General features: G+C 33.4%; 4 protein-coding genes and 1 long non-coding RNA gene across 6 annotated transcripts; 3 read left to right on the forward strand and 2 right to left on the reverse strand.

The window, feature by feature from the left end:
- The first annotated feature begins 3,634 nt into the window (after nt 1-3,634).
- Nucleotides 3,635-7,657, forward strand: LOC101222967 (serine/threonine-protein kinase SRPK). Of its 2 annotated transcripts, XR_969747.2 has the most exons (5): nt 3,635-4,081; nt 4,593-5,582; nt 6,291-6,338; nt 6,473-7,101; nt 7,447-7,657. XR_969747.2 is itself a non-coding variant. In XM_004145725.3 (4 exons), the coding sequence occupies exons 1-4, from the start codon at nt 3,881-3,883 to the stop codon at nt 6,866-6,868; spliced, it is 1,635 nt and encodes a 544-aa protein (XP_004145773.1). In that variant the 5' UTR covers nt 3,635-3,880; the 3' UTR covers nt 6,869-7,372. The 2 variants fall into 2 exon arrangements, 1 of the variants encoding a protein (XP_004145773.1); XM_004145725.3 differs by lacking the exon at nt 7,447-7,657 and having other exon boundaries at nt 6,473-7,372.
- Nucleotides 7,658-8,649: 992 nt separating this feature from the next.
- LOC101215373 lies at nt 8,650-14,119 on the forward strand. The gene is made up of 12 exons (XM_004145778.3): nt 8,650-8,914; nt 9,155-9,532; nt 9,849-9,914; nt 10,082-10,221; nt 10,529-10,655; nt 10,792-10,943; nt 11,604-11,739; nt 12,166-12,250; nt 12,368-12,642; nt 13,094-13,224; nt 13,324-13,401; nt 13,508-14,119. Exons 1-11 carry the CDS (start codon nt 8,804-8,806, stop codon nt 13,355-13,357), a joined length of 1,635 nt encoding a protein of 544 aa, XP_004145826.1. The 5' UTR covers nt 8,650-8,803; the 3' UTR covers nt 13,358-13,401; nt 13,508-14,119.
- A 182-nt stretch (nt 14,120-14,301) lies between these two features.
- On the reverse strand, nt 14,302-16,189 carry LOC101223200 (GDSL esterase/lipase At5g22810). Its single transcript, XM_004145726.3, has 5 exons — nt 15,919-16,189; nt 15,708-15,832; nt 15,397-15,630; nt 15,048-15,303; nt 14,302-14,778 (listed from the first exon to the last, which is right to left on the reverse strand). The coding sequence occupies exons 1-5, from the start codon at nt 16,154-16,156 to the stop codon at nt 14,585-14,587; spliced, it is 1,047 nt and encodes a 348-aa protein (XP_004145774.1). The 5' UTR covers nt 16,157-16,189; the 3' UTR covers nt 14,302-14,584.
- LOC116404541 lies at nt 15,294-16,497 on the forward strand. Its single transcript, XR_004217393.1, has 2 exons — nt 15,294-15,794; nt 15,951-16,497. It is a non-coding gene; the product is annotated as an uncharacterized LOC116404541 (long non-coding RNA).
- A 1,523-nt stretch (nt 16,498-18,020) lies between these two features.
- Nucleotides 18,021-22,219, reverse strand: LOC101215610 (putative phospholipid:diacylglycerol acyltransferase 2). The gene is made up of 6 exons (XM_004145779.3): nt 21,151-22,219; nt 20,839-21,061; nt 20,456-20,739; nt 19,520-19,856; nt 19,096-19,361; nt 18,021-18,856 (listed from the first exon to the last, which is right to left on the reverse strand). The coding sequence occupies exons 1-6, from the start codon at nt 21,639-21,641 to the stop codon at nt 18,385-18,387; spliced, it is 2,073 nt and encodes a 690-aa protein (XP_004145827.1). The 5' UTR covers nt 21,642-22,219; the 3' UTR covers nt 18,021-18,384.
- Between the last annotated feature and the right edge of the window lie 2,082 nt (nt 22,220-24,301).

Consider the following 24,301-nt stretch of genomic DNA (forward strand, 5'->3'; position numbering starts at 1 on the left):
CACAAATCGATTTTGATTTTTTATTACCTACTTTGTCTTTTTTTTTTATTCATTTTAAAAGTTGGGTTGTTTTCACCACATTTATCTCCATTAAGTTCATATATATATATATATATATATATATATATATATACAAACCATTTAACTTTTTACTTTTTACTCAATCTAAAAATAAAAACAAAATTAAAAATAAATGTTTTCTTTTTCTTCTTTTTCTGGTTCTCAAATTTTGACTTAAATTAACTTTTCTTAATATTTATAGAGTAAACAGCGAAAGAAAAGAAAAAAAAAGTTACAAACTTCTGTCTGTTTGGGTGTATTACTGAATTTTCTCGAGATTGAAAAAAGCAATTAAAAAAAAAACTAAATCTTATTTTATTTTATTTCTTTTTAAAGAAGGGTTGATGGCCCCACCTCCATTTTTCCCTCCACGACCTATCCCCAAATAAACAAATATACTAAAATAGTTTCATTTCTTTTCTTTTTTTTTCTATTCCTAACAATTTCACTTTAATTGTTGATTTTATTTTCAAAACTTGTTTTTTTTTTTCTTTTTTTCCTTTTGAGAAAGTTTAGATTTGATCTTATGAAAAAGGAAAAATATTCACGCAACATCCTTCATGGGTACTATTATTAAAACAAACATAGTCATAATTGACCAAAATTATTGTTTTAGTTAACAACTAACTTTAGTCGAACTTATTTTTAGTATAGAATTTTCAACCTCTGTTTTAATGTAGTAAATTAGTATGAGGTCATAACTTTTAAGTTAACGAGGAGAAGAAAAACATTGGAACTGTTATTTTAAGAAAAGAAAATGCTTGTTTGAATTAAATTAATATGTAAACATACAAAATCAAAACTGGGTGGGCGTAAAGTAAGGTAGTTTGGAGGCAAAGCAACGACGACGTTTGGTGGAGAATAATTGATACTTTTTGTTTTTGGTTGGTAATCAAACCCTCCAATGTCACGGTCAATTTGGAGGCGACTCCATTCTTGACTATTTATTATTGTTCTTAAAATTATCGTAAACAAAAGTATTTTTAAAAATATTTACAAAGTATAACTTTTATTGCCGTAACATTAATACACACTAATAGAAAAGGTTTAAAAGGTTTAAAGGTTGGTTTAGTTGGATTGAATTTTTAATATTATTAAAATCTATATTATAACTTATAAATATTATGATTGAGTGAATTTTTTTTCAAGCTTGTAATAGATATATTGAATTTTGATATTCAACAACTATATTTTATTTTGTTTGTATTAAAATTTACAATAGACAAATTTAAGTATTTTAAGTTACTAAAGAATATATCGAAGAAAAAAAAACCCCAACTCAACGTGATTTTAGTTTGATTGAAAATTTTATTTGGATTTAACCCAATTCATTTACATTCATAATTTAAAAAAGTAAATTGATAATTGATATGAGGACTGGATTCTACATTTTTATTAAGTTATTCATGTGTTCTTTTAAACCTTTTTATTATAAAGTTGAATACGTCAAAATGAATTTAGTGAGGCATTAACAATAAAATAAGGATTTGTGTGGCATTAGTGAGAAAAAAATGTTTTTTCTTTCCTATCTCATTATTATTTAATCTCTTTTTTAAAAAAGGGTTAAGATAGAATTCAAACGTCGTCAAACATCTACATTTGTTTTTAAAAATGTAGTTGGATCATTTAGAAGGTTTTGTATGTATTATCCCAATTCTATTGTTGAGTAGGAAAAATGAGAGAGAGAGAAATGGTTAGCTTTGGAGTAATGGTTTTGGTAGGCCTGTGATCTTTAGTTGGCCCAAACTCACAAGATAAGTTAGCAGCCCATCCAAAGGACATAAAAGAATAACAATAGGTGTGAGAGTAGAAAAATGATAGTGGTAAATACAACAATGACATTCAAAATATTAACTTATATGATAACATTTTCAGAATATTGTAAATATAACAAATTGTATTTCAGAGGTAAATAGAGAACAAATTGATTAGAAAGGATATTTCAAAATTTAATACACGACCACTAGGTTAGAGAGTTTATATGTCACCGTACTAGGTTGTTCATAGTACCATATAATGAATTCAGGAAATTCAAACAAATCTTCAACTTGATTTGAATTACCTTTTTCTAAAAAACATATTTAACAAATTGTATTAGAATTATCAAAATGCAACATAAAACAATAGTGTCATATGTACGTAGACTTCTCTCTTGTGCCTTATAGTGTCTCGCAAAGGACAACTGATAACTCAAAACATTCAGAAAGTTCAAACAATGTCAAAGCGTGGTATGATGAATTTGTTTTGTGAACATACTAGTAGTAGGGTTATTAACCATACTAAGTCCCATCACTTTAATTATTCGTTCACTTCTTAAGAAGTGATGTCTCACATCAATGTGTTTGGTTCTCTCGTAATGAACTCGATCTTTAACTGGACATGAAGTACTCAAACCATCACCGTATACAATGACCTGTTCCTGATGCAAACTAAGATCACTAACTAGCATTTCAACCATATTCTATTAAAGTTAGTCAGTGATATGCTATTAACTAAGCGAAATATAACAGGTTTTTAAATTCTATCAATGTCTATCAATATATATTAATGCATTCGATAAACATCAATAGCAGTTTAGTAAAAAAATTAATATTTAATGTGTCAATTTAATAATTTTAGAAATATTTTATTTTGTTCATAGATATTTTCACAAATTTTGTTATACTCCGAGTAACAAATGCAATATCCAAAATAACAATTATATTTTCGTTAAAAGAAACTCTTCTACATTTTTAATAAATTGTTAAACTACAAAATTGACCTGTTTTTTTCCAATAAAAAAATGATAGCGATTTGTTTATTAAAGAAAAAACCAATAGCAATAATTGATAATATACTATATTATCATTATTTGTGTTGGAAGTATTTGATAATAACGGATAAAGAAATTAAAAAAAAAAACATCAGAATAGACAAATTATTTAATAGAAATTAATGAGTTATTATTATTCGGTGGTTTTTATTTATTTTTTTTCGTAAACATAAATAGTTTCTATTTTGGGTAATAATATACCAAAATATTTACCACTCCCCAGATATTTGAAGTTGGTTATTCCTTTTTATTTTATATTCACGAATTTTATTCTTTTTACTCTCCAACTTTTTTTTATATACATTTTTTTTAAATCAATCATAGCTTGTATTATTTTTGTGAAGTGTTATTTGCTTTATGATTTTGATAAATGTTGGTATAGATATTTATTTGGTATACGATATTGAAAAAACTGTTAGATATTGATATGATCTTGTATTAAATTTAAAGAACTAATATCGTATAGATTTGGTACGACCAATTTTTGAGTGTGAACCAATTAATCGAGTTTTGACAATAGTTATTTTTGTATTTTTCGTTTTCGAAACATTCAAAATAATTTTGGAAAAAAACCCCTGAATTTTGTTTATTACGGTTGAAAAAACCTCTTGCTTATAAATGTTGACATTTTACATAAAAGAATTATAAAGAATGAATAAGATTGATTAAATTTGAAGCTAAAAATTAAAAAAGAAATATTAATTGTACTTGTATTCACGACAGTCCAATCCATCAGATCACTGAATTATTATAATAATCCTTTTCGTAGAAAAGAGAGAGAGAAAAAAAAGGGAAAAAACTATCTTCTTATTCATTTCTCCGTTTTCCTCTTTCCCGGCAATAAGAACACACCGAATAAAACCCTAATCGCGGTTGTCGCCATAGCACGACCAAAGCCCTACCTCATCGTTTCTCTCCGATTTACCTCTGAAATATCCATTTTTACGAAGGATATTACTCTTCTTCTTCTCCTACAACCTTTTTCTATAATCTTCACTTGTCCTGTCAATGGCGGAGGCTCGGAACGGCGATCGGAGCGAGGAAACTGATTACACATCGGAAGACGAAGGGACTGAGGATTACAGGCGAGGAGGGTATCACGCTGTTCGTGTTGGGGATACTTTTAAGAATGGTTGTTATGTTGTTCAAAGCAAGCTCGGTTGGGGTCATTTTTCCACTGTGTGGTTAGCTTGGGACACTCAGAAATCGGTATGGTTTTTGTTGGGATTTGGAGTTCTAGTTTCTTTTTTTTCTTTTTCTTTTGTTAGAAGTGAAAATTAGGAAGGAAAGTGACATATTTGAGAGAATGTTGAGTGCACATTGGAGAATTAGTTGGTGGGATCTGTGAGTTTGATTACTAGAATCAAGAGAAGTTCAATACAAGAATTCTGTTTGTGTTAATTTTCAAGAAGTAACGTTCTAGAAAAGGATTATATCCCTGCCCTCGTCACAATGGAATGTTTTCTTTTGAAGATTCAGAGTCGAATTCGAAGCTTTGAACTTAACCTCTTGCTCTCAATGATAACTTTTGTTGGTAGCTGTTGTGCTTTATGTGTCCAGGTCTTACTAATTTTAGCTAGCGTTCTTTCTTTATTTCACTGTTTCTTAAGGTGCTCAGTTTACAGCTATTTAGTAATCTCTACACGGTTCCAATCCAAGCACTTGCTATTTGCATTCTTTATTTAGTTATTTAACAACACGAGAATGTTATTGTTTGTAGCGTTACGTAGCTTTGAAAGTTCAAAAGAGCGCTCAGCATTACACTGAAGCTGCATTGGACGAGATTAAGATTCTTAAGCAGATTGCAGAGGGAGATATAGAAGACAAGAAGTGTGTTGTGAAGCTTTTGGATCATTTCAAGCACTCTGGCCCAAACGGGCAGCATGTTTGTATGGTTTTTGAGTACCTTGGGGACAACTTATTGACTCTTATTAAGTATGCTGATTACAGAGGGATTCCTCTACACATGGTGAAGGAAATTTGTTTTCATATTTTAGTGGGATTAGATTACTTGCATCGGAAACTTTCAATTATACATACAGATTTAAAGCCTGAGAATGTATTGCTTCCTTCTATGATGGATCCATCTAAAGATCCTAGAAAATCAGGAAATCCTCTCATCCTTCCTAACAGTAAGAATAAAACTTCGACTAGTTCTGATGCTTCAAATGATGTTAAGAGCTACAATGGGGACCTTACCAAGAACCAGAAAAAGAAGATAAGGAAACGAGCTAAGAAGGCAGCCCAGGGGCGATTGGAGAAGGAAACTGTTGAAGAAGACATAGATGAAGAGGACCCTGCAAGGGCTGGCACAGAAGATTTAGATAATGGGGTTAAATTAAATGGCGGTTCAACCAAAACGCGTAAAGATGGTGCTGTGAATGATGCTGATACAACAAATGCTGATGATTTGAAGGATGCTGGGCCAGGAAAGAAAGGTCAGAGGAAAATGAGCCGAGAAACAAGACGAAGACTGCTGGCAGCTGCTGATCTTAAGTGCAAGTTGGTTGATTTTGGGAATGCATGTTGGACATACAAGCAATTTACTAATGATATTCAGACACGGCAGTATAGGTGTCCTGAGGTTATTCTTGGATCTAAATATTCGACACCAGCAGACATGTGGTCATTTGCTTGCATTTGTTTTGAGTTGGCCACTGGTGATGTTCTTTTTGATCCACACAGTGGTGACAATTATGAAAGGGATGAGGTATGTTAAGAACCGTTCTTGTTCTTTTATTATTATGATGATTATTGTGTCTCCTAAACGCTGTAATTCTTAACTGTAGCTTGTTAATTCAATCTCACCTCTTATTTGGAAGCATTGTTCATACCAATAGTAATGATCACATTTTCAGTTATCTGACAAGCATCCTGAAAAGTTGTTTGTGTTTACAATGAGTATGATTTGATTCTTTGAAACGTTGTTCTGCGCACCTGTTTGTACCACATAATGTAGAAGTTCATAATGATTTATTTATTTTTATATGTTGAGGCTCGATTCAGTTTCGACTATGTTATGCAATGAATAGGCCTAACGAATAATTTGCTAAGGCTGTCTTTTGAATAATTTTATGAATTTTGGTTTTAACTTAATGTGTTTCTTTCTGATCTTCTAAACCATAATGTGGCTTGATATCATCTCATCTCAGCAAATGGTATTTCCATTAATTCGTGCTCGTAGGATGTATGCTTTGCTGACCCCTCTTCTTTTGTATTTGTTGGGTTAATAATAGTACGAGTCAGACAGTATGGTATTTGTTTCTTATTTTAAAAAAATAACGTATATCCATGTCGTGCCAAACATTGTGGGTATATGTGTTCAGAAAACAGCAAAACAAAACTGTGCTAAGACCGTCAACTTATTGCATGGATGCTCTCTTCGTAAGTTTAATTTTGGTATTTATTTATTTCACAGGACCATTTAGCATTGATGATGGAGCTTCTTGGGGTGATGCCTCGGAAGGTAAGGGTTACAAACTTACATATGTCGTGCTGTCTTGTATATGTTATCTATTGATCTTCTTTGACTACTCTGATCTTTTAGTTAAATACAAATATGTTATCATCTTATTTATTGTGGAAAATATATCAACACAGATTGCATTAGGTGGTCGGTATTCGAGGGACTACTTCAACAGATATGGAGAGTTGAGGCATATTCGTCAGTTGCGTTTTTGGCCTCTCAATAAGGTACTGACTGAGAAGTACGATTTCAGCGAGCAAGATGCTAATGACATGGCGGAGTTTCTTACTCCTTTATTGGATTTTGCACCTGAAAAGAGACCAACAGCGGCACAATGTCTTAGCCATGCGTGGCTGAGTTCTGTCCCAAGAAATCTTGAGTGTTCTGTATCAAGCCATCAAAATCAGCCGGTTGATCAGCCTGCTTCTACAAAAGTAAGTGAGAAGGATGAGAGAGAAGCCATGGAGATTGGAATGGGAAACATAGCTATCGATGGGACTTCAAAATCGGCATCATCGAAATCGACGTGACTAGAGATGTAATGTTCGACGTTTCAGGTTATATGTGTTGTGCAATGTAATACTGGTTTGCAGGTCAGGTTTCTGTTGGAGTTGGAAGCATTCATGATCCGTGTTGTCCTACATGCGAATGCCATCGTGTTTTGCTTCGAAGGAGTAGACCAGCTTTCGTTGGCCCTTCTTGAGTGATTTCGAACAACTGAATGTTTTGAGCATTTGTTGGTTTGACAGAAGGGCGCCTTCGAGTATGCCTTGCTTATCTTTTACAACTCCCGTCCCATTCCCATTGTTTCTAGGTCGATTTGGATCAGAACTACTTCCTGAAACCTTGAACAGATTTAAAATGTAAATCTTTTTGGTGCTAGATTCTTGCCATTTTTGGTTTGTAGTAAATTAATTAGGCTATTGCCTCTTTTTCTATTTTAAAAAAAATTGTTTGAAAATAGTATAGGTAGGGAACTTTTGAGAACTTGTTTTTTTTTTTAAATAGCTAACTTCGTATTCCACTTTTAAAAATAGGCCTTCTTCTTGGATTCATTTTTATTGATTTGTTCCCCCCGTTTATTCATTGTGAATTTTGTTTTTGACAGGCCAAGATCTTGTTGGCAGTTCATAAACTTCCCTAGCAGTGAGGAGACTATTTGGAGCTCTCTCTCTCTCCTTTTTTAAGAAATTTTGTGAATTTAAATTTCATTGTCAATATTCAAACAAATGCTAAATGTCATGTTCATCAAACGTTAATGAAAGAAAGATGTCTAATCATAATGAAAATCTAATCGTACGGGATAATTGAAAAAAAAATGATAAAATATCTGCACTTATTGGCTTTTAATGATTTATTTTCAATGGTTTGTCAAATTTTTCATTTTTGTTTTTTTCTTATCTTAATTAATTAGAATTATGATTTTGTCATGTTATAGATATAATCAATTCATAATTATTTTTAACAGCTGTTTTAAAGCAACATATAAAAGTTTTCAAATATTCCTTATTCATACAATGGTTGATAATTTAACAAATAGGACCCTCTTTTTTTGTAGATATTAAACTTTAGCTGCTACGGAATACCTTATTTATCATTATTATTGGGTAAAGAAAAGGAAAGAAAAGCTACAAACACTCATCAAAAGTATTCGCACATTTATCATCGTCATTATTATTTAAATTTCGAAAAATTATCGTAAATTTTATTGAACTAAAAGCTTAAATTAGTTATATTTTTAAATTTTCTAAACATGGCGGGAATTGGGAAATATCATATTAAGTAAGCAAAGATGCTTTACTAAAGTTGTTAAAAGCATTACATACTTATAAAATATAAATAGCCTTTTTTTTGCAAGCTAAAATATATAATGATTATTTTAGAAAGACATAACCATAATTAGACATTTCTATTTTACAAACTAGCTTCATTTTTATTTATTTACAAATTTACAAACTTGTTTACTTGAAAGAGGTTAAAATATCATTTTAGTTAGAGTCTTCAATTTCAGCCATTTCAATAAATTTTAAATTTAATATCTTACTTTATAGTGTCATTTTTACTATAAAATTTTAAAAAAATATACTCATAGTTGTATTTCTTTTGCATAGAAGTTATTATGATTATTTAAGACTAAATTTAAGTTTGACTAAAATTACAAAGTTTAAATGTGAACATTTAAAAGTAAAAAAAACTATAACCGAACAAATTTGAAAGTAAATAAACCAAAATGTTATTTTAACCATAGTTCTAAAAAGAAAAGAAAAAAAGTTAATAATAATCGGGCGGGACAAATGGTTATAAGATACCCGACCCGATTAAAGAAAAATGGCCAAAGTGCCGGAAAACCTGAGTAGCCGAGGAAATTTCAGTCCTTACGAAGACGTTTCCCGGTAGAAAATTTTGGAGGGAAGCCGAGGTTGAAGACGACCGCTATTCGTGTTCTTGAACCTTCATATCTTGTTATGGAGGTGGGATCAGATTTAGACCCTATAGAAGCTGAATTGGACGCGGACCTTGAACCTGTAAAAGACTGTAATGGACCTGCTCATCACCCTTCCGCTCCATTTGATGAGGTTTTTATTCAAATCTCTGAGCTTAGCTTTTTATGGGTTCATTTATTGCTCTGAAATTTCCCTTGAAACTCCTGGTAGTTACTGCATTTGTTCATTCAGCTGTGCTGGTGGATTTTCTTTGTTACTGGATTTTATGTTTGTTAGGTTGTTGTTGTAGAAGTTTTGTTATTGAGAAACTGAGATAGATACATTTCGTCACCGAGATAGTGGATTGAGTATCTTATGGACATTACTTCGCAGGTATTTGACATCTCAACGACGGTTGATCCTAGCTATATAATTTCTCTAATACGAAAACTTCTGCCATTGAACGCGAGTAACACGCGCAATTCTTGTGGAAATGGGCATGACGGCGGTGACACCTCAGTAAACAAAATGGATGAAGGTGATGGGTATGTATCCGGTGATCAACTCTTTAGTTCTTCAGGAACAGTGAGTAAATGCCTAGGCATTGAAATTGAGGATGATTCTGGTAAACTTGCTGATAAAGAAGGTGAGGATGAAGGTGCATGTCCCAAATCGGAGCAGCTTATTTCATCCTCAGAAGAAAAGGTCTGGGAAGAGTATGGTTGCATTCTGTGGGATCTTTCTGCGAGTAGATCTCAAGCAGAACTTATGGTACTTAAGTTTCCTTCGTCCCCCCACCCACACACACTCTCTGTTCTCCCCGCTTGTCTTGTTAAGAAATGAAGGGGGCTGATAAAATTATTTAACACAGTAGCAACATACTCATCATTATTGACCTTCCCAACCATCGTTATTGTGCTCTTTCTTCCCTTATGCCCTCAATAGCCTTGACTTGCAAATGAAAAAATGCTTTTCAAATGGCATCAATATTTTGGGTACTCGAGCAATAGTGACATTACGAATTTTACTGGCACCTGCTGATAGAACCCGTTTCATTTATTTAATATACACGTTTACATGTTCCCAGGTTCAAAACCTTGTCCTTGAAGTTCTTTCTGCAAACCTTATGGTCTCACAATCTGTGCGTGTTATGGTATGTGACAATATGACATATTTAAACAATCCTTTTCCAATATGTGTTAGAAGTTGCATCGTTGTCTTTTATATGAGATGGATAAATTGTGGCTTTGGCATTTTGAGGGTATCACTTATCAGTTGAGTATTGCTTCAAATTCACATTTAATCAAGTACTTGCTGCAGGAGATTAGCCTTGGAATCATTGGGAACCTGGCTTGCCATGAAGTTCCCATGAAACATATAGTCGCCAAGAGTGGATTAATTACAACCATTGTGTCCCAGTTGTTTCTAGATGATGCTCAATGTTTATGTGAAGTTTGCAGGTAGCATAGAAAAGTATGCCTTTCTAATCAATTTATATAATGCCCAATTGAAAATCATATGCAACTTTGTTTTCTCAATGTCTTATTTGGTAAGGTGGACGTTCATGCCCACCATTCTATATTTTAAGACTCTTTAGGATAATTTTTGTTTCCTATATTTGCCATTAATTGGTATGCCTTCTTCAGTTTTTATGGCCTAGGCCTTCAAATGATATCCGATGACAGATGTAGGGATAATTTTCTTCGGTCCTACTTGTTCTGTAATATACACATTATTTTATGTATTTATGTCTATTATTGCTTACAGGTTATTAAACACAGGTCTTCAAAGCAGCGAATGTGTCATATGGGCGGAGGCTTTGAATTCTGAGCATGTTCTTTCTCGTATTTTATGGGTTTCTGAGAATACCTTAAATCCACAGCTTATTGAAAAGGTATCAAAATCTGTATCACGTGAAAGCAAAGAACATAAAAGGTCTCTGTAAATTATAGCATCCATAATGTTACTGCGATGTCAAATTAATAGCTTGTCTGATAGCTGAAGCCTGAAGTAGTTTGTTTCTTGATCAGAGTGTTGGGCTATTATCAACCATTATTGAAAGTCAGCAAGAAATTGTTCATGTTCTTCTCTCATGTTTGATGAAGCTGGGTTTGTCGAGTGTTTTGTTCAACCTTTTTTCTTTTGAGATGAAAATATTAACAAATGAAAGATCAGCTGAAAGGTATTAATCCTCTTTGTCTAAAGATATTAGTCACAGAATTACATGTTGCGTACAGGAATTGCAATTGACTTGTAATCTTCATGCCATTTAATGCTACAAGTTTTTATTTCTTACAAAAAACACTTCCTTATTTCTTTATTGATTGTGTGGCATATTGATGTCATTATTAGTATTAAACTTTCCTGAGTTTGGATGAACGGTGAACTTCTCTTTCCCTGTCTTAGTTGAGAAAATATCTATCATCATGCATACCCCTTTAGCATCCCAAGTATCATTAAGATGTTTTGTAGTCAATTGATCCCAAGTTTGAGAGTTCCTTCACCACTCATTGTATTGTAGGAAGAAAATTTCATGCAATTTTTATGCATCAACTAATAACCAAAGAATTTAATGGAAGAGAAATTTGTTGGATCTGGACTGTGAGGTGAATTTAAGCTGGTCCAGAAATAGTGGGTCATCAAAGAAAGAAGGAAAGAGAAAGTCAAACACACAATAGTAGGGGAAGTTCTCCAAGAGCACATAGAATTTTATATGTTTCATGGTCGTGGAAGCTCCAATATGACATTTAGTTTGTGATGCTTGTAGATACTATTAGTAAGAAACGATGATTGGTGAAGCTTCGTTTGAGTCCTTCAGCGTTCTTTCAAACTTCAATTTCAGGCATTCAATTCTGGACGTCATTCTTCGGGCAGTTGAAGCACTCTCTGGAAATGAAGAGCATTCTCGTGAACTTTGTTCAAATAAAGAACTTTTTCAGCTTGTTCGTGATCTAGTCAAATTGCCAGATGCATTTGAGGTACAGTTCAGGTACCTGAAGTAAGAGAGTAGGGCTGTGACCTTATAGTAATAGAGATGGGCGTATTTATACTTGGAAGTGTTAACGTCTCCATATTTTGTTCTATTTATTAAGACCTGAGTTATTTAATTTACTTTTGTCAGTGTGAACCCATGCATAACTTGTTAAATGTGTCCGTTTTTTGTCCTAAAATATTGTGTTGCTCAAATGTGGATTTTTTTTGCTGCGTATTGAGTATGATTTACCTCCTTTCCTGTTGTTGAATTTGTTTCTAGAATATGCTGAAGTTTTATTTCTTAAGCTGTTATTCGATGCATATTTCAAACTACTGTGTTCGGTGCTTCACTGTTGGTTTGCTACAAATATATTTTTCTTCCATGATCAAGGAAACCTTCATCTTTGAAATGGACATATTTCTTTCCATAGGTTTCCAGTTCTTGTATCAGTGCTGTGGTTTTGATTGCAAATATTCTGTCAGATGTACCTGATCTAGCCTTTGAGATGTCTCAGGGTAAGTTGAGTTCGCTGTATTTCTTATTACCAAGTTTCTGATGGTAACTATCAGTTTGATTTTTGTTTGCCAATCATCTTATGTGGACCTGGAGAGTGATACTTTTGATCTATCCAGATCTGTCTTTCCTACAAGGTCTACTTGATATATTCTCTTTTGTTGGGGATGACTTTGAGGCACGTGATGCTGTTTGGAGCATCATTGCTAGGATATTGGTTCGTGTTCAAGAAAATGTGATGAGCAGACCAAAGCTGTTTGAGTATGTGTCATTACTCGTGAGTAAGACTGATCTCATCGAGGATGATCTTCTAGACCACTGTATGACTGAATCAAATAAAGAAGAGGATGGAATGACCTCTGCCTGCACAAAATCAAACTCTAGATGTATATCTGTATCCTGCCCGTTGAGTTTGTTTGACTTCCCTATTATCATTTAGATTAACATATCTTTTTGGTTCTTAGACTTTGGGTTTCATTCATGTTAGTTCCTGGATTTCCAGTATAACTTAAATTTAGTCCATGTAGTTAGTTTATTGTTGATTTAAAACAAAAGATTTTGAAAATATATTTACATGGTTTTATTTATTTGCATGAAAGTTTATTGTTATGTAACTAATTTCCATAAAAAATAATTTTGAAGAATTAAGTTGAAGATCTACCAAAAGTACATATACTAAATTTAAGTTTTACTGAAATTAAAAGAGACTAAAATTGGATAATTGAGAGTGTAAGAACGAAAATGGTGTTTTAACCTATTATTTGTCAATGCATGCTAGTCATTTTCAATTTTTGATGGATCATTTGCATAAATGAGCTTTGTGTTGTCCTTTACTCTTCTGTTAGTTAAGAAGGATAATTTCTATTTTAAATCATTGGACTGCTTCTAAGGATGAAGGGACAGATGTAAGAGATGAATATTGTTTAGAAGATGTAGACGTCAATAGATTGTTGACCTGTTGCTCTAAACACTCTGAGTAAGATCTATATCAATATGTTCATTACGAATTCTTCTCTTATTCTGCAATGTCTGATTTAAATGCTGTGTTTTTTTATTTCCCAACTTGGACGACTAGGGAGTTAGCAGGGATGGAAACACACACCCCATAACCCATAGTGTTGCTCTTAGCCACTTTCAGTATGTCACGTTGATGGTAATTGATCTTTGCTGCAGAATTTCAATTAGGAATATTTTCGCTAATCACTTCAAATTTTATACTGAGTTGGTGCCTTTTGTTTGTTTGTTTTTTTTGGTTTCAGCCTCTCCATTCGGAACTCAAAGGCCAGGATATCATTTTGAATCATTAACAACTGAAAGAAAGCCAATACAGTTAGGTTTTTGAAAATTTGGTTTCCGTGGTTTGGAGAAAGTTAGATTTTGGTTTCAATGGTTTATACTTTATAATTAGAATTTGGTCCCTATGATTTGATTAAAATCTTATGGACTATTTATGAGGGTTTTATCAAACCATAAAGACTATTTATAGAGGTTTTATCAAACATTAAGGACTAAATTTTGACTTTTAAAACCATAAGATCTAAATTCTAACTTTCTCCAAAAACTTAGGGACCAATTTGTAATAAACCATACAATATTTACTGAATGGATGTGCAGTTTGTGGTTGTACACTGCAACTAGGTCAGGCCTGTTGTTGGATGATAAATTATTGGTCTAAGCCTCCTCAGAGTCCCAACAGCTTCCGAAATCCTGCGAAATGTTTGGTTATACAATACTTGCCTTATAAGTAGTTTGGAGATGGTTTTAGGACTACAAAGGTTTTGTACTGTGATTGATTATAGCTAAAATCACATATTATTCAATGATCATCCCATTGGCACATGAAATAATTGACTGCTTACTTTTATTGGTTCCACCTCACCTATCTTTTTGAGAATTTTTCATTATCTATTAAATTTAGGTATGTTGTTACGTTAGGGCTATTACTAAATTGATTTTTTCATACTTGAGTTGCACCTTATTTCAGTTTGATGCATAATTTCTGGTGTTTTTGTCGTTCTATTGTATAGCAACATAAGCTCTTGCTCTCACGGAGTTTAGTTGTTTTTACACAAGTACGCATAAAGGAGTACTTATTTTCCCTCCTAGATATACGAAGTTGGTCAATATAAGAAGGAGCAGGTTTCAAGTGGCTATCACCAGCAGCATGTTACACAACTTTAATAGATGAAGAATAGCAAGAGATAGCACACTCTGTGCTTGTTTTCCCTTTCAGCCTTTATTTCTCTGCAGAAGAAAGCAATAAAGTGGAGCACGCAACCACACAATAAGTAAATTCCTATAGCAGGAAACTACTTTGAAACACCCAGGTGTATGATTTATGAAATGAGAGAGATGCCACTGGCTAGCAGACTACTAGCTAAGAACTTGTTTGCAGCTTCTGAAGGGTGGAATCCATCCCAGAACACGTATTGAGATGCATTAGCACATGTCCCTACCGATTCTGTATTGCATAGGAATGATGTTTCAAGCAAGCCGGTGCCACAGCAGGCCTTCCTTGCCTCAGAGAAACCTACGTAATTTTATGCATGAGTTAGTGACACATCGTGGGTTCTGATGTATCAATGTGGATTTTTCAGTCCTTTGTGATTCCATGTGAGATATTTCATGAGATTTACATTCTACTTTATCCAAGATATTATATGTATGGAGATCCTAGGTTGGAGTTGATGCAGGCCATTTTTATTTACTCTGAACTACTCTTAATGGCAAACCGTGACCTTACATGAACAAGGGTTAATACAACGTGTCCTTGTGTTCTAAAAAATCTCAATGGCATACCATGTTCAGCGGGCTTTGTGATAAGGTCATAGAGAGGTTTGTAAGAGTCCAAGACAACCAGATTGAGGCCATAAAGCTTGGTTCGTAAGCTCTGAGATGTGGCATTGAGCTTGCTATTGAACGCAACTGCATCATTGTTTAGCTTTGCCACACACTCGTTGCTATCAGATCCAAAAACTGTTATGGCTGCTGGGAGACATCCAAGCGGTGGCAATGTTGTTACTCCAATTCTCCGTGCTCCCAATGCATATAGATTCTGAAATCATATATTTTGATTACACAACATTCATATATGTATCTGTTGCACCTTTTTAATTGAATCAATTTAGGAATTGATGGAGAGCCAGACCTGAATGAAAATTATGTAGGAGGTGATGATGATTTCGCTAAACTGACTAACTGTATATTTCTTGTAAAGTAGAGGATTGATGTAATAGTTTTGCAGAAAGTCATTGCTCCCAGCACTGACAAGGTAAATGGCACCAGATATAATAGATGAAGCATTGGATTTTCCAGCAACCTCAGCTACTTTGTTCTGATACTCCTTGTAGTGTTCCAGCTGCTGAGTAAAGGAAAGTGCATTCTACAACACCACAAGCCTAAACATGTTATTTTAAGGCAGTGCCCAAGATAGAAAAACTGAAGTTTTTGATTTATTACATATAATTCTGCAGTTGTGTCTAGGTATCCAGAAGCAGCTGAGGCAAAGCTTGCTCCAATCAGGAGGTCCTTTCCTCCTCCACCGAGGTAAGCTTGTGGGTAAGATGTAAATCCTAGGTACTCAGCTATTCATAAGCAACAAAAGAAATTAGATCATGTGTTGATTATTTATGAACATAAGTTAGTGAAATGAAATCTAGGTGCAAAGTACCAGTGAAATCTGAGGCAAGTTTCCCATTGCAGAATCTTCCCGTAGGCTTGTGAGTTATAAAATCTCTTCCGTAAGGGAGGAAGTTTGCTTTAATGAGGGTTTTAAGATGATTATTGATCCCAACATCGAGGACAGAGTCCCCGAATGTGAACAATGCTGGAACCAGGGGCTGACCATTTGCCAGAGAGATCACAGGAGCAAGGAGAAGAAAGAAAATAGATAAACAAGTAGTATCCATCAGTCACACCAAATGAGTTTGTTTGAAAAAATGAAAGTTGGGAACATGCAGTTTTAAAGGGAGATTTGGAAGTGAGGATGGGTGAAATAATTGGTTTCAAAAGTTTATATGTTCAAGAAATCTGATAATTTACAGCTTGATATGTATTAATTATGTTCATTAGGCCTCACAAGTTTTAGCTGACACTGAACCCCCATCTAACATGTATCAGATTGTGTAACCCATATAAGGGTTTTAAATTTCCCAAACTTTCACCTCCGCAAAATGTTTGATGAGTTGATTTCAGGCTTTCAGCCAAATTTAAGTCTTAGAGTGTAATAAATAAGTGACATTTATCAGTACCGATTTCTTGTTTTCACAGCCGTTCCTTTCACCCACTCAATGTGAAGAGCCAATTTAAATTCACTTGAGGACATGTGTACATGCAATTATGTAAATGCATGCTAAAAATTTCATGTTTGACCTTTGGATTTCGTATCGTGTACCCTTATTTACTTTCCAACTGCTATTTTATTACTATATGTATTTTCCTTGTATAAACAAAGCATAGAACCAGAAGCAGCCTTTTTAAAAAAATATTTATTGTTATTATTTGTTCTTTTTAAAAATCTTGCAGGAGAAGGCTTGAAGTATAAGGTTTATTACGTGCACCGAAAGTAACTCGAAATATGGTAAGTGATATCTTTTAACCATTTCTCTATCAGGAAGTGCCGCAGCCCTATTATGCTCATTTGTCTTAAGATTTTCGTGGTTTCTTGTGCGCTTAGGTAAGCACCTATGAGGAAGGTTTTTGTTTTTATTAAGAACTATGAAAGTTAATGTAAATCTTGATTGTAAATAAAATTGAATTGCTTTTGATCTTAGATTCTATCACCCTTACCATTTGATCATAATGATAATAGAAACAATAAATGTGACATATTCATCATACTCGGAAAAGGTAACGGTAAAAGTAGTAAATCCCACCATTTTTACACATAATGAAGTTGAACAAAGCATTTTTACACATAATCAAGTTGAACAAAGGTGGGTTGAATACTTTCTTTTCTCAATTAGATTGTGCAATTTGATTACAGATTCAAAGGTAAACCCCACAATTTATTACAAGATAAACAACAAACTTAATTAAATGGTCACTTTTTAGATTACCATTGGTTCAATTGCTTTATCGTGTTTCCCTGGTAATGTCTACTTTAGAAGTAGAGTCCACCAGTTTTGGTTGTACAAATCTCCCCACTATATTTTATCGTGTATATAGGATATATATTTGACCTGGGGTGATTGTCCTTTTTAAATTTTAGTTTTACCCAGTTGAGGCTACCAAATCAAGCTTTGAAACTTGTAAAATATCTTTCGAATATTAAATCAAATCCTAGATAAATTACATATTGACCAGGCCAACACTGGTAGTTTGCTTATTTACATTAGCGACTATTGACTATTAGGCCAGCTCTCAGGATTGCTGACGTTTTGATTTTTGGCGATCTAATTGTTTCCGTTTTGTTTCTTTTCTTGATACCCACTCATCCAATGATTCACCTGCAGGTTGTCTCGCAAGTCATAACTCCATCTCATTGTCAAGTAAGTTCTTAATTGTTAATGAAATCAAGCTTTGTATTAAGACTGATTTTGTTTTTTTTTCAATTTCTTGATAATTTACATTTGAAATCTTTAAATTAAATACGATGTAATATTGCCAATGGCCACAGTATAGTTAATAGGAAAATAGAAAATGGGAAGGAAGAGAAAAAAGTATCCCCCTACCTCACAGGTAGCTATAGAAGAGAATAATGGGGCTTCTTTTGTTAATTTATACATGCATATATTAACGTAGCCTGCTACCAAATTGCAAAACCCACCACAATTTCTAAAATCACAAGTTCTTTTCTATGTCACTTTAAAATAAATGAGACTTTGTCAATGTAAGTTGATTATATGATCGCACAGGTTCTTTTTTCGAAAGACAAATAACAGACAAAATATCATTCAACTCCTAGTTTACACTGTGCCAAGATATGTTTCAAAAGATTATATGATCGTAGAGGCACAGAAAATGGACATATTTGGATAGTAGACCTCAAACATCACAATATTATTCACATGAAAAAGACCGGGTGCATAAACTCCATTGCCAAGAGTATGAATTCTTTTCCTCTCTTGTATACCCTCCATTTTATGCTCACCTGCTCTAAAAGCCTTTTAATTTCTCTTTTAGCTCTCAAACCGAATCACAGCTTAAGGTTTATTCTCTCTGATAATGTTAATATATCTGAGTAAATCTTATCACCACCGATCTCTTCTCCAGCCGCTACCCTCAAGATGTCTTCAATTAGATTAACATTTCCCATTATATCAACGTGAGCACTACTTTCAACTCCTCTTCCTTCTAGCAGACTAGCAGGAGCCTTGTGTCTGTACTCTCTTACGTGTGTAGGACTGCCTGATGGGTTGAATCGTGTTTTGTTTCTCCACCCTTTTGCACACATGAAACCTGAGCTCACTACCGGTACAGAGTCGTCACCATCGACAAAATACATCCCGCTTCTCAGACAGCCACTCCCTTTTCCCTCGATTGAGAGATCAATCCTGAATGGAATGCTCTTGCACTTATCATAAGATGAGTCATAGATATATGATCTTTCTGTAGGGATTCCTACTCCGTATAAACAATATATCTCCATATCTGGAGCATCTGGGAGTCTGAAACGAGTTTTGCAAAATGTTGAGTTTCATGAACTGAGTCCGCAATGTAGAAGAGTAATGAAATTGATAGTTGGGAAATATGCGTCTAATGTCTATTGTTTCTCAGGGACATGGATTGGGGAAGTTGCTTGATTGCTAAATTTTGAAGTTAGCAGATAATACCTCCAAAACAATGTTCTTGATGTAAGATACTTACTGGAAATCAGAAAATTCTAAAAACCTATACTGATACTTACTTTGTCTCAAGTGGATTTGACCAGTACTTGTGATGAGCGTATTTAGGATCATCAAGATCTTCAGCAATCCCATGAGAGAAGTGACTATCCATCCTCTGCATCATTTTTGGAGCCACAATGCGGAGTAGATCGAAAACAGTTTCGACTGTGTAAGCTTTATTCTCAGAGACTTTTCGAATACTCTCCCTACTCATCTCATCATATTCAGTCCATACGTCGCTACAAGAGAAGCTCGAATCATTGGAGCCACCGGAGTTCTTAAGTTCCTATTAAAGATGCACTCATTAGTGAATACTATCTTATGCTCACTATATACAGAAAACTGTCCTACTTTGACTACCTAATACATTAATCGCTTCTAAGTTTCATCATTTTCCCTAATAAATAATTTAGTTCCAATTCACAGAAAGTAGCTGGAAATTACCTCTAAGTTTTGTGTAGAGAGCTCTGATGAAGGTCGTGTTGCTGCTTCTTTGCTAAAAGAGATTATTCTTCCATAGTGCACTGGCTCCTGTTCTTGAAAGCATTTTTTTCTTTCACTGTCATCAGAATCATTTTCGTTTCTAAAAGAATGTGCATCTACTTTCTTCAAATCACAATTCTGAACATCTTCAGGAGACCAATCTAAGTCACCCCAGATGGTTTCACCACCTTTTGGCAACAAGGAGGCAGTCGAGTCCCAGGTTCGGGAAACCCGCAACAAATGTTCTAAGGTTTGAAAGCCAAGAATTTCAGATTTAAGAAAACCAGGGGTCATAGCTCTGTAAAATCCCAAGAAAACCAATTTCATTATTTCTCCTTGAATCTATAAGAACACTTCTGTCTGTCATTTACAGGTTAATCTCTTCATTTGCATAACATTTTTCTTCTTTGTATTTTGTCTTCAATAAATATTTGATAGCTAAATTTGAAAATTCCTTTCTGTAATAGTTCACAAAGCCTGAGAAATCTTACACTACCAGTCAAGATTTTACACAGTTACAAAAGTAGTATATTTCTTTGTTCTTTTCATCTTAAGAAATAAAAACAAAAAAGAAATCCATCTCATATATTTCAAAAATACATTCTATCTTGAAAATTTTAGATCAGAAAAGTTGGTGAAATTTGGAATGAAGGCTATCAATAAATCTAAAACTCTGAAAATAAAATATTTTAACCAAAATACTCCAAACTATTGTGATTGATGATGGAAAAAAGAGAAATGAAGATTAAAAAACTTGTCAAGAAGAAAATCAGAATAAGACTAACAAATTGCAATAACGACAACGTTTATTCACTAAAAACAAACAAAATACTGTACGGTTACTGGTTACATAACAAACTTAAAATATTTAGAGTGAAGAAAAGAAGAGAAGAGAACCTGAGCAATGCAACATGTCTGTCTTCAGCGGAAAGAATTTTACTGACTGCCTTTGGAGTTCCCAAAAATGTAGAACCAATATTCATGATTGCTTTAATATGCTTGGCACACCATCCAAGGCCGCCGCCGCCGCCCATCGGCGGCGGTGCTTCCACCCACTTCATGAAATGCAGGAAGTACAGAACCCCCATCGAATGAGGCACCACCACCACTTTATTCCCTCCATTTGTTGCATACATTACCTCTATTTTACTCTTCAATCTGCTCAGGGCTCTGTCTCTAACCTGCGTGATTTCTCAACTCAACTATGGCAAACCCAAAGAAGTGTTGAATGTTATATATTTGATTGCAAGTTGAAGAAGAGGATGTTTTGGGTCACATACCTCTGTATTTTGGAAGGCGATCCTCCAATCATATGCAGCCATGTGTAAGTTCTTTCCGTCATAACCAATTTTAGCCAAATTTTCAATGAGAACAGCCCAAACGAAGTAGCCTTGGGCGAAGTAATCCGCGGCCACAAGGCCTTCGACTGGCCGGACTCGAATGCCTGGTGGGTCAAGCCCTGTTTCATTGTCCAGAGAAAGATGCTCCAACCAGCATAGTGGTCTGGAAAATTCAATTCAAATTTTCAAATGGGTACTGCCAGAATCAATACAAAGCTTCAGAAATGTAAAATCGGTCTGGAACTTCCTAACCTTTTCAATGTTTCAGTGAAACTCCCACCCCACAGGCGCTTTCGAAACAGGCCCTCGGCGCAGGGCTTGCCATCCCAGAGCTCTAGCCCGCCGGTGACAATCCCGGGCACTAAAACGACTGGGTGACGACCTGATATGCCTTCTCGCTTTAGAACAGCGCCCGGAGAATCAATGACCGGAAAGCCAGGTAGTGAAAGAGGCAAATAATGGTAGAGGAAAAACATCAACCACCAAAATGTACAAATATATCCAATAATCCAACAGCAGTTATCTAAGCACTTCCACTCTCTTGATTGGCCCCTGTTGATGTTCTTGTTTCTTTTCTTCTTATCGTCCTTGTCTTGCTTCTTTTGCATCAAGTTCTTCACATATGCGACAATGACATTACGTTTATTATCTGATTTATGTGCTTCAATGGATTGAAGCCCCATAGAAGAACTCTTAACAGGGTTGACGAAGTACAATTTGCGGAGACGAAGAACAGAGGCCATTGAATAAGGAGTGAAAAAGTTGAAATCAAGAAAATTAAAGAAGAATGAAGAGAACCCATGAATTATGGGGGATTTTAAAACAGGAAAAAGGCTTTTGAAAACTTGATGGAGCTGTCAAGAAGGGAATACACGTGGTGAAATGAAAAAGAGAAGAGGGAGTAAATGGCCTGGTGGCCATGGGTGGCTGAAGGTGTGCAGTAGGAAAAAAACAGGGGACGTGAAAGAAAAGAGAAAAAGGAAGGAAACGGTTTATGCAAATTGATGAGGAAATAGGAATGGAGAATCCAAAGCAACACATTTTGATTTATCAAAATGACACTTGGCTCTGTTTCTGCATGGGCGCTTCATCAGGTGTCATCCCCTCTGAACCTCTGTCTGTCTTAACTGCAAATTACACTTGTGAGTAACACTCTTTTCCTTCATACATGCTATGTTTTTCTTTTCTTTTCTTTCTTTTTTAAATGTGAAAATATTTTTTTTAAAACAAAAAGAAATGAAATGAAAAATAAGAAATAAAAAGTGAACTCAAATGGTTTTTCTAAAAGTAAAGCTCCTAGATAAATATTCAATGAGCAACTTCGTTAATGTTGAATCAGAATCAATTTTTTCCTTTAAAAAGTTAGAGTGCATCATATCCACATTATAAATTTGTCTAAGTATTAGTATACCATGTTTACATAGATTTTTCATTTGATATCTATACATTTTCATGAATTCAGCACACACGATTTGACTAGAAATGTCACATTTGGGCACTGTAGTAGGCGTTAATAGATATAAAGGAAACAGTGGATTCTTTTCTCGATTTGTGTGGCTTCTTTTGCTGTGATTTATTTCTTTTGGGAATGCGTACTCTTCTAAACTATAGTCTACTGTCTGCTAATAAATCATTGTGTCTTTTTCTTAGTTTTTTTTGTTTTTCTTTGATTAAAAAACAAGTTGACAGAGGTAGAAATACTGTTTAAAGCATGATCAAATAACTCACATAATAAATATATATACGGAAATTATTTATAATATATAGAAAAAGAAAAAACAAATTTAAATGGGTCTTGAAAAATTTAATAGTATTTTACTGTGTTTAGTAAAGAGTTTCAATTTTTGTTATATCTAAAAATGTCTCAATAATTAAATTGGATCCTAATTTAATTAATTGATCTAAATTTTAGGAAGTTCGAGTCCTAATTAAATTAAGCTTCTCTTATTATCAAAGCTAGCTTGGAGATATCAATAATTTTTTAACCATTAGTTGGTAAAGTTGATCTTCAATCAGTAGAAGCTGATTTTCAACTAACATATTATTGAACTGATTATGGTTGGTTTAGTCGTTTAAGAGTAAAAGTAAGACAATTGATTAAATAAATTAATTCTCTCAAAATATTTTTAATATTTATCCATTTAAAAATTTTCTCATACAAATATAAAGGGATAGTTGCAAATTTAACAATTAAATTCAAAATAATTAAGTATATAGCAACATTTTTAAAAAATTACAAATATAGCAAAATTTGTCAAATTCTATTAATGATAGAGTCTATCACTGATAGATCATGTTGTAAAAATTGATCTATTCCCGATAGATCATACGAGTCTATCAGTGATACAAGTCTATCAGTGATAGTTTTGCTATATTTGCAATTTTTTAAAAATGTTGCTATATTCTTAATTATTATTTCTCAAATGGTCATCCATTATAATTACCCTAATATTAAACTAACTTCTCTCGTTCTCCAAGTCGTCGATAAGACTTAATCTTTTGTTCAACTATGCGCTACTAATTGAAAAAAGTTGAGAAGGATCCATTCGAAGATTCTCATGATTTTAGGCTTCACATACAAAGCCAAAATACAAGCCCACACCCTAATCAAATCCAACCTTTTTTTAAAGTTAAATATGGTGGGATAATTATAATTGATAACAATTTTATGAATAATTATTAAATATATAATATTATTTTAAAAGATTATAAATATAACAAAATTTATCTGTGAAATTTTTGATGATAGACTCTTATGGTTTAAGAGTGATAGACTTAGACAGATTTTGCTATATTTACTAATTTTTTAAAATATCGTTATATACTTAGTTATTTTGAATCTAATGGTTATATTTATAACTATTCTAATAACATATCTAGATTTAGTGAACTTTTGAAATTATAAATTTGATTTAAATAGTTGTAAATATAGTAATTAAATTCAAAATATTAGCATGTATAGTAAGATTTTTAAAAAAAATTATAAATATAATAAAATTTGTCAAAGCCTACAATGATAACCCTTTTAAAAACATTCACCTAGAAGCCTAATAGGCTTTATTATATTTTCAATTTTAAAAAAATATTGTTATATATCTAATATAAATTTAAAAAATTTAAGATTTTATAAGACCAAGTTTAAATATATCTTATAAATTAGGTTCTTTTTTAATTTAAATATAACATTTCAAAACTTATTAAATATAAAATTGAAAGTTTGAGTACCTATTAAAGATTAGACATTTACCACCATATTAAACCTTTTTGGAAAAAGTTTAGAGATTACATAGATAGGGTTGGCAGCATATTCTCAAAATTACTAAACTTACAGTTTACCACTGTTTTTTCTCTCTCTCTCTCTTCAACTTTTTTTTTTAATGTATAATTTTTTACGCAATTAAAA

The sequence above is a fragment of the Cucumis sativus genome, chromosome 6, assembly GCF_000004075.3.
Source record: "Cucumis sativus cultivar 9930 chromosome 6, Cucumber_9930_V3, whole genome shotgun sequence".
Lineage (NCBI taxonomy): Eukaryota > Viridiplantae > Streptophyta > Magnoliopsida > Cucurbitales > Cucurbitaceae > Cucumis > Cucumis sativus.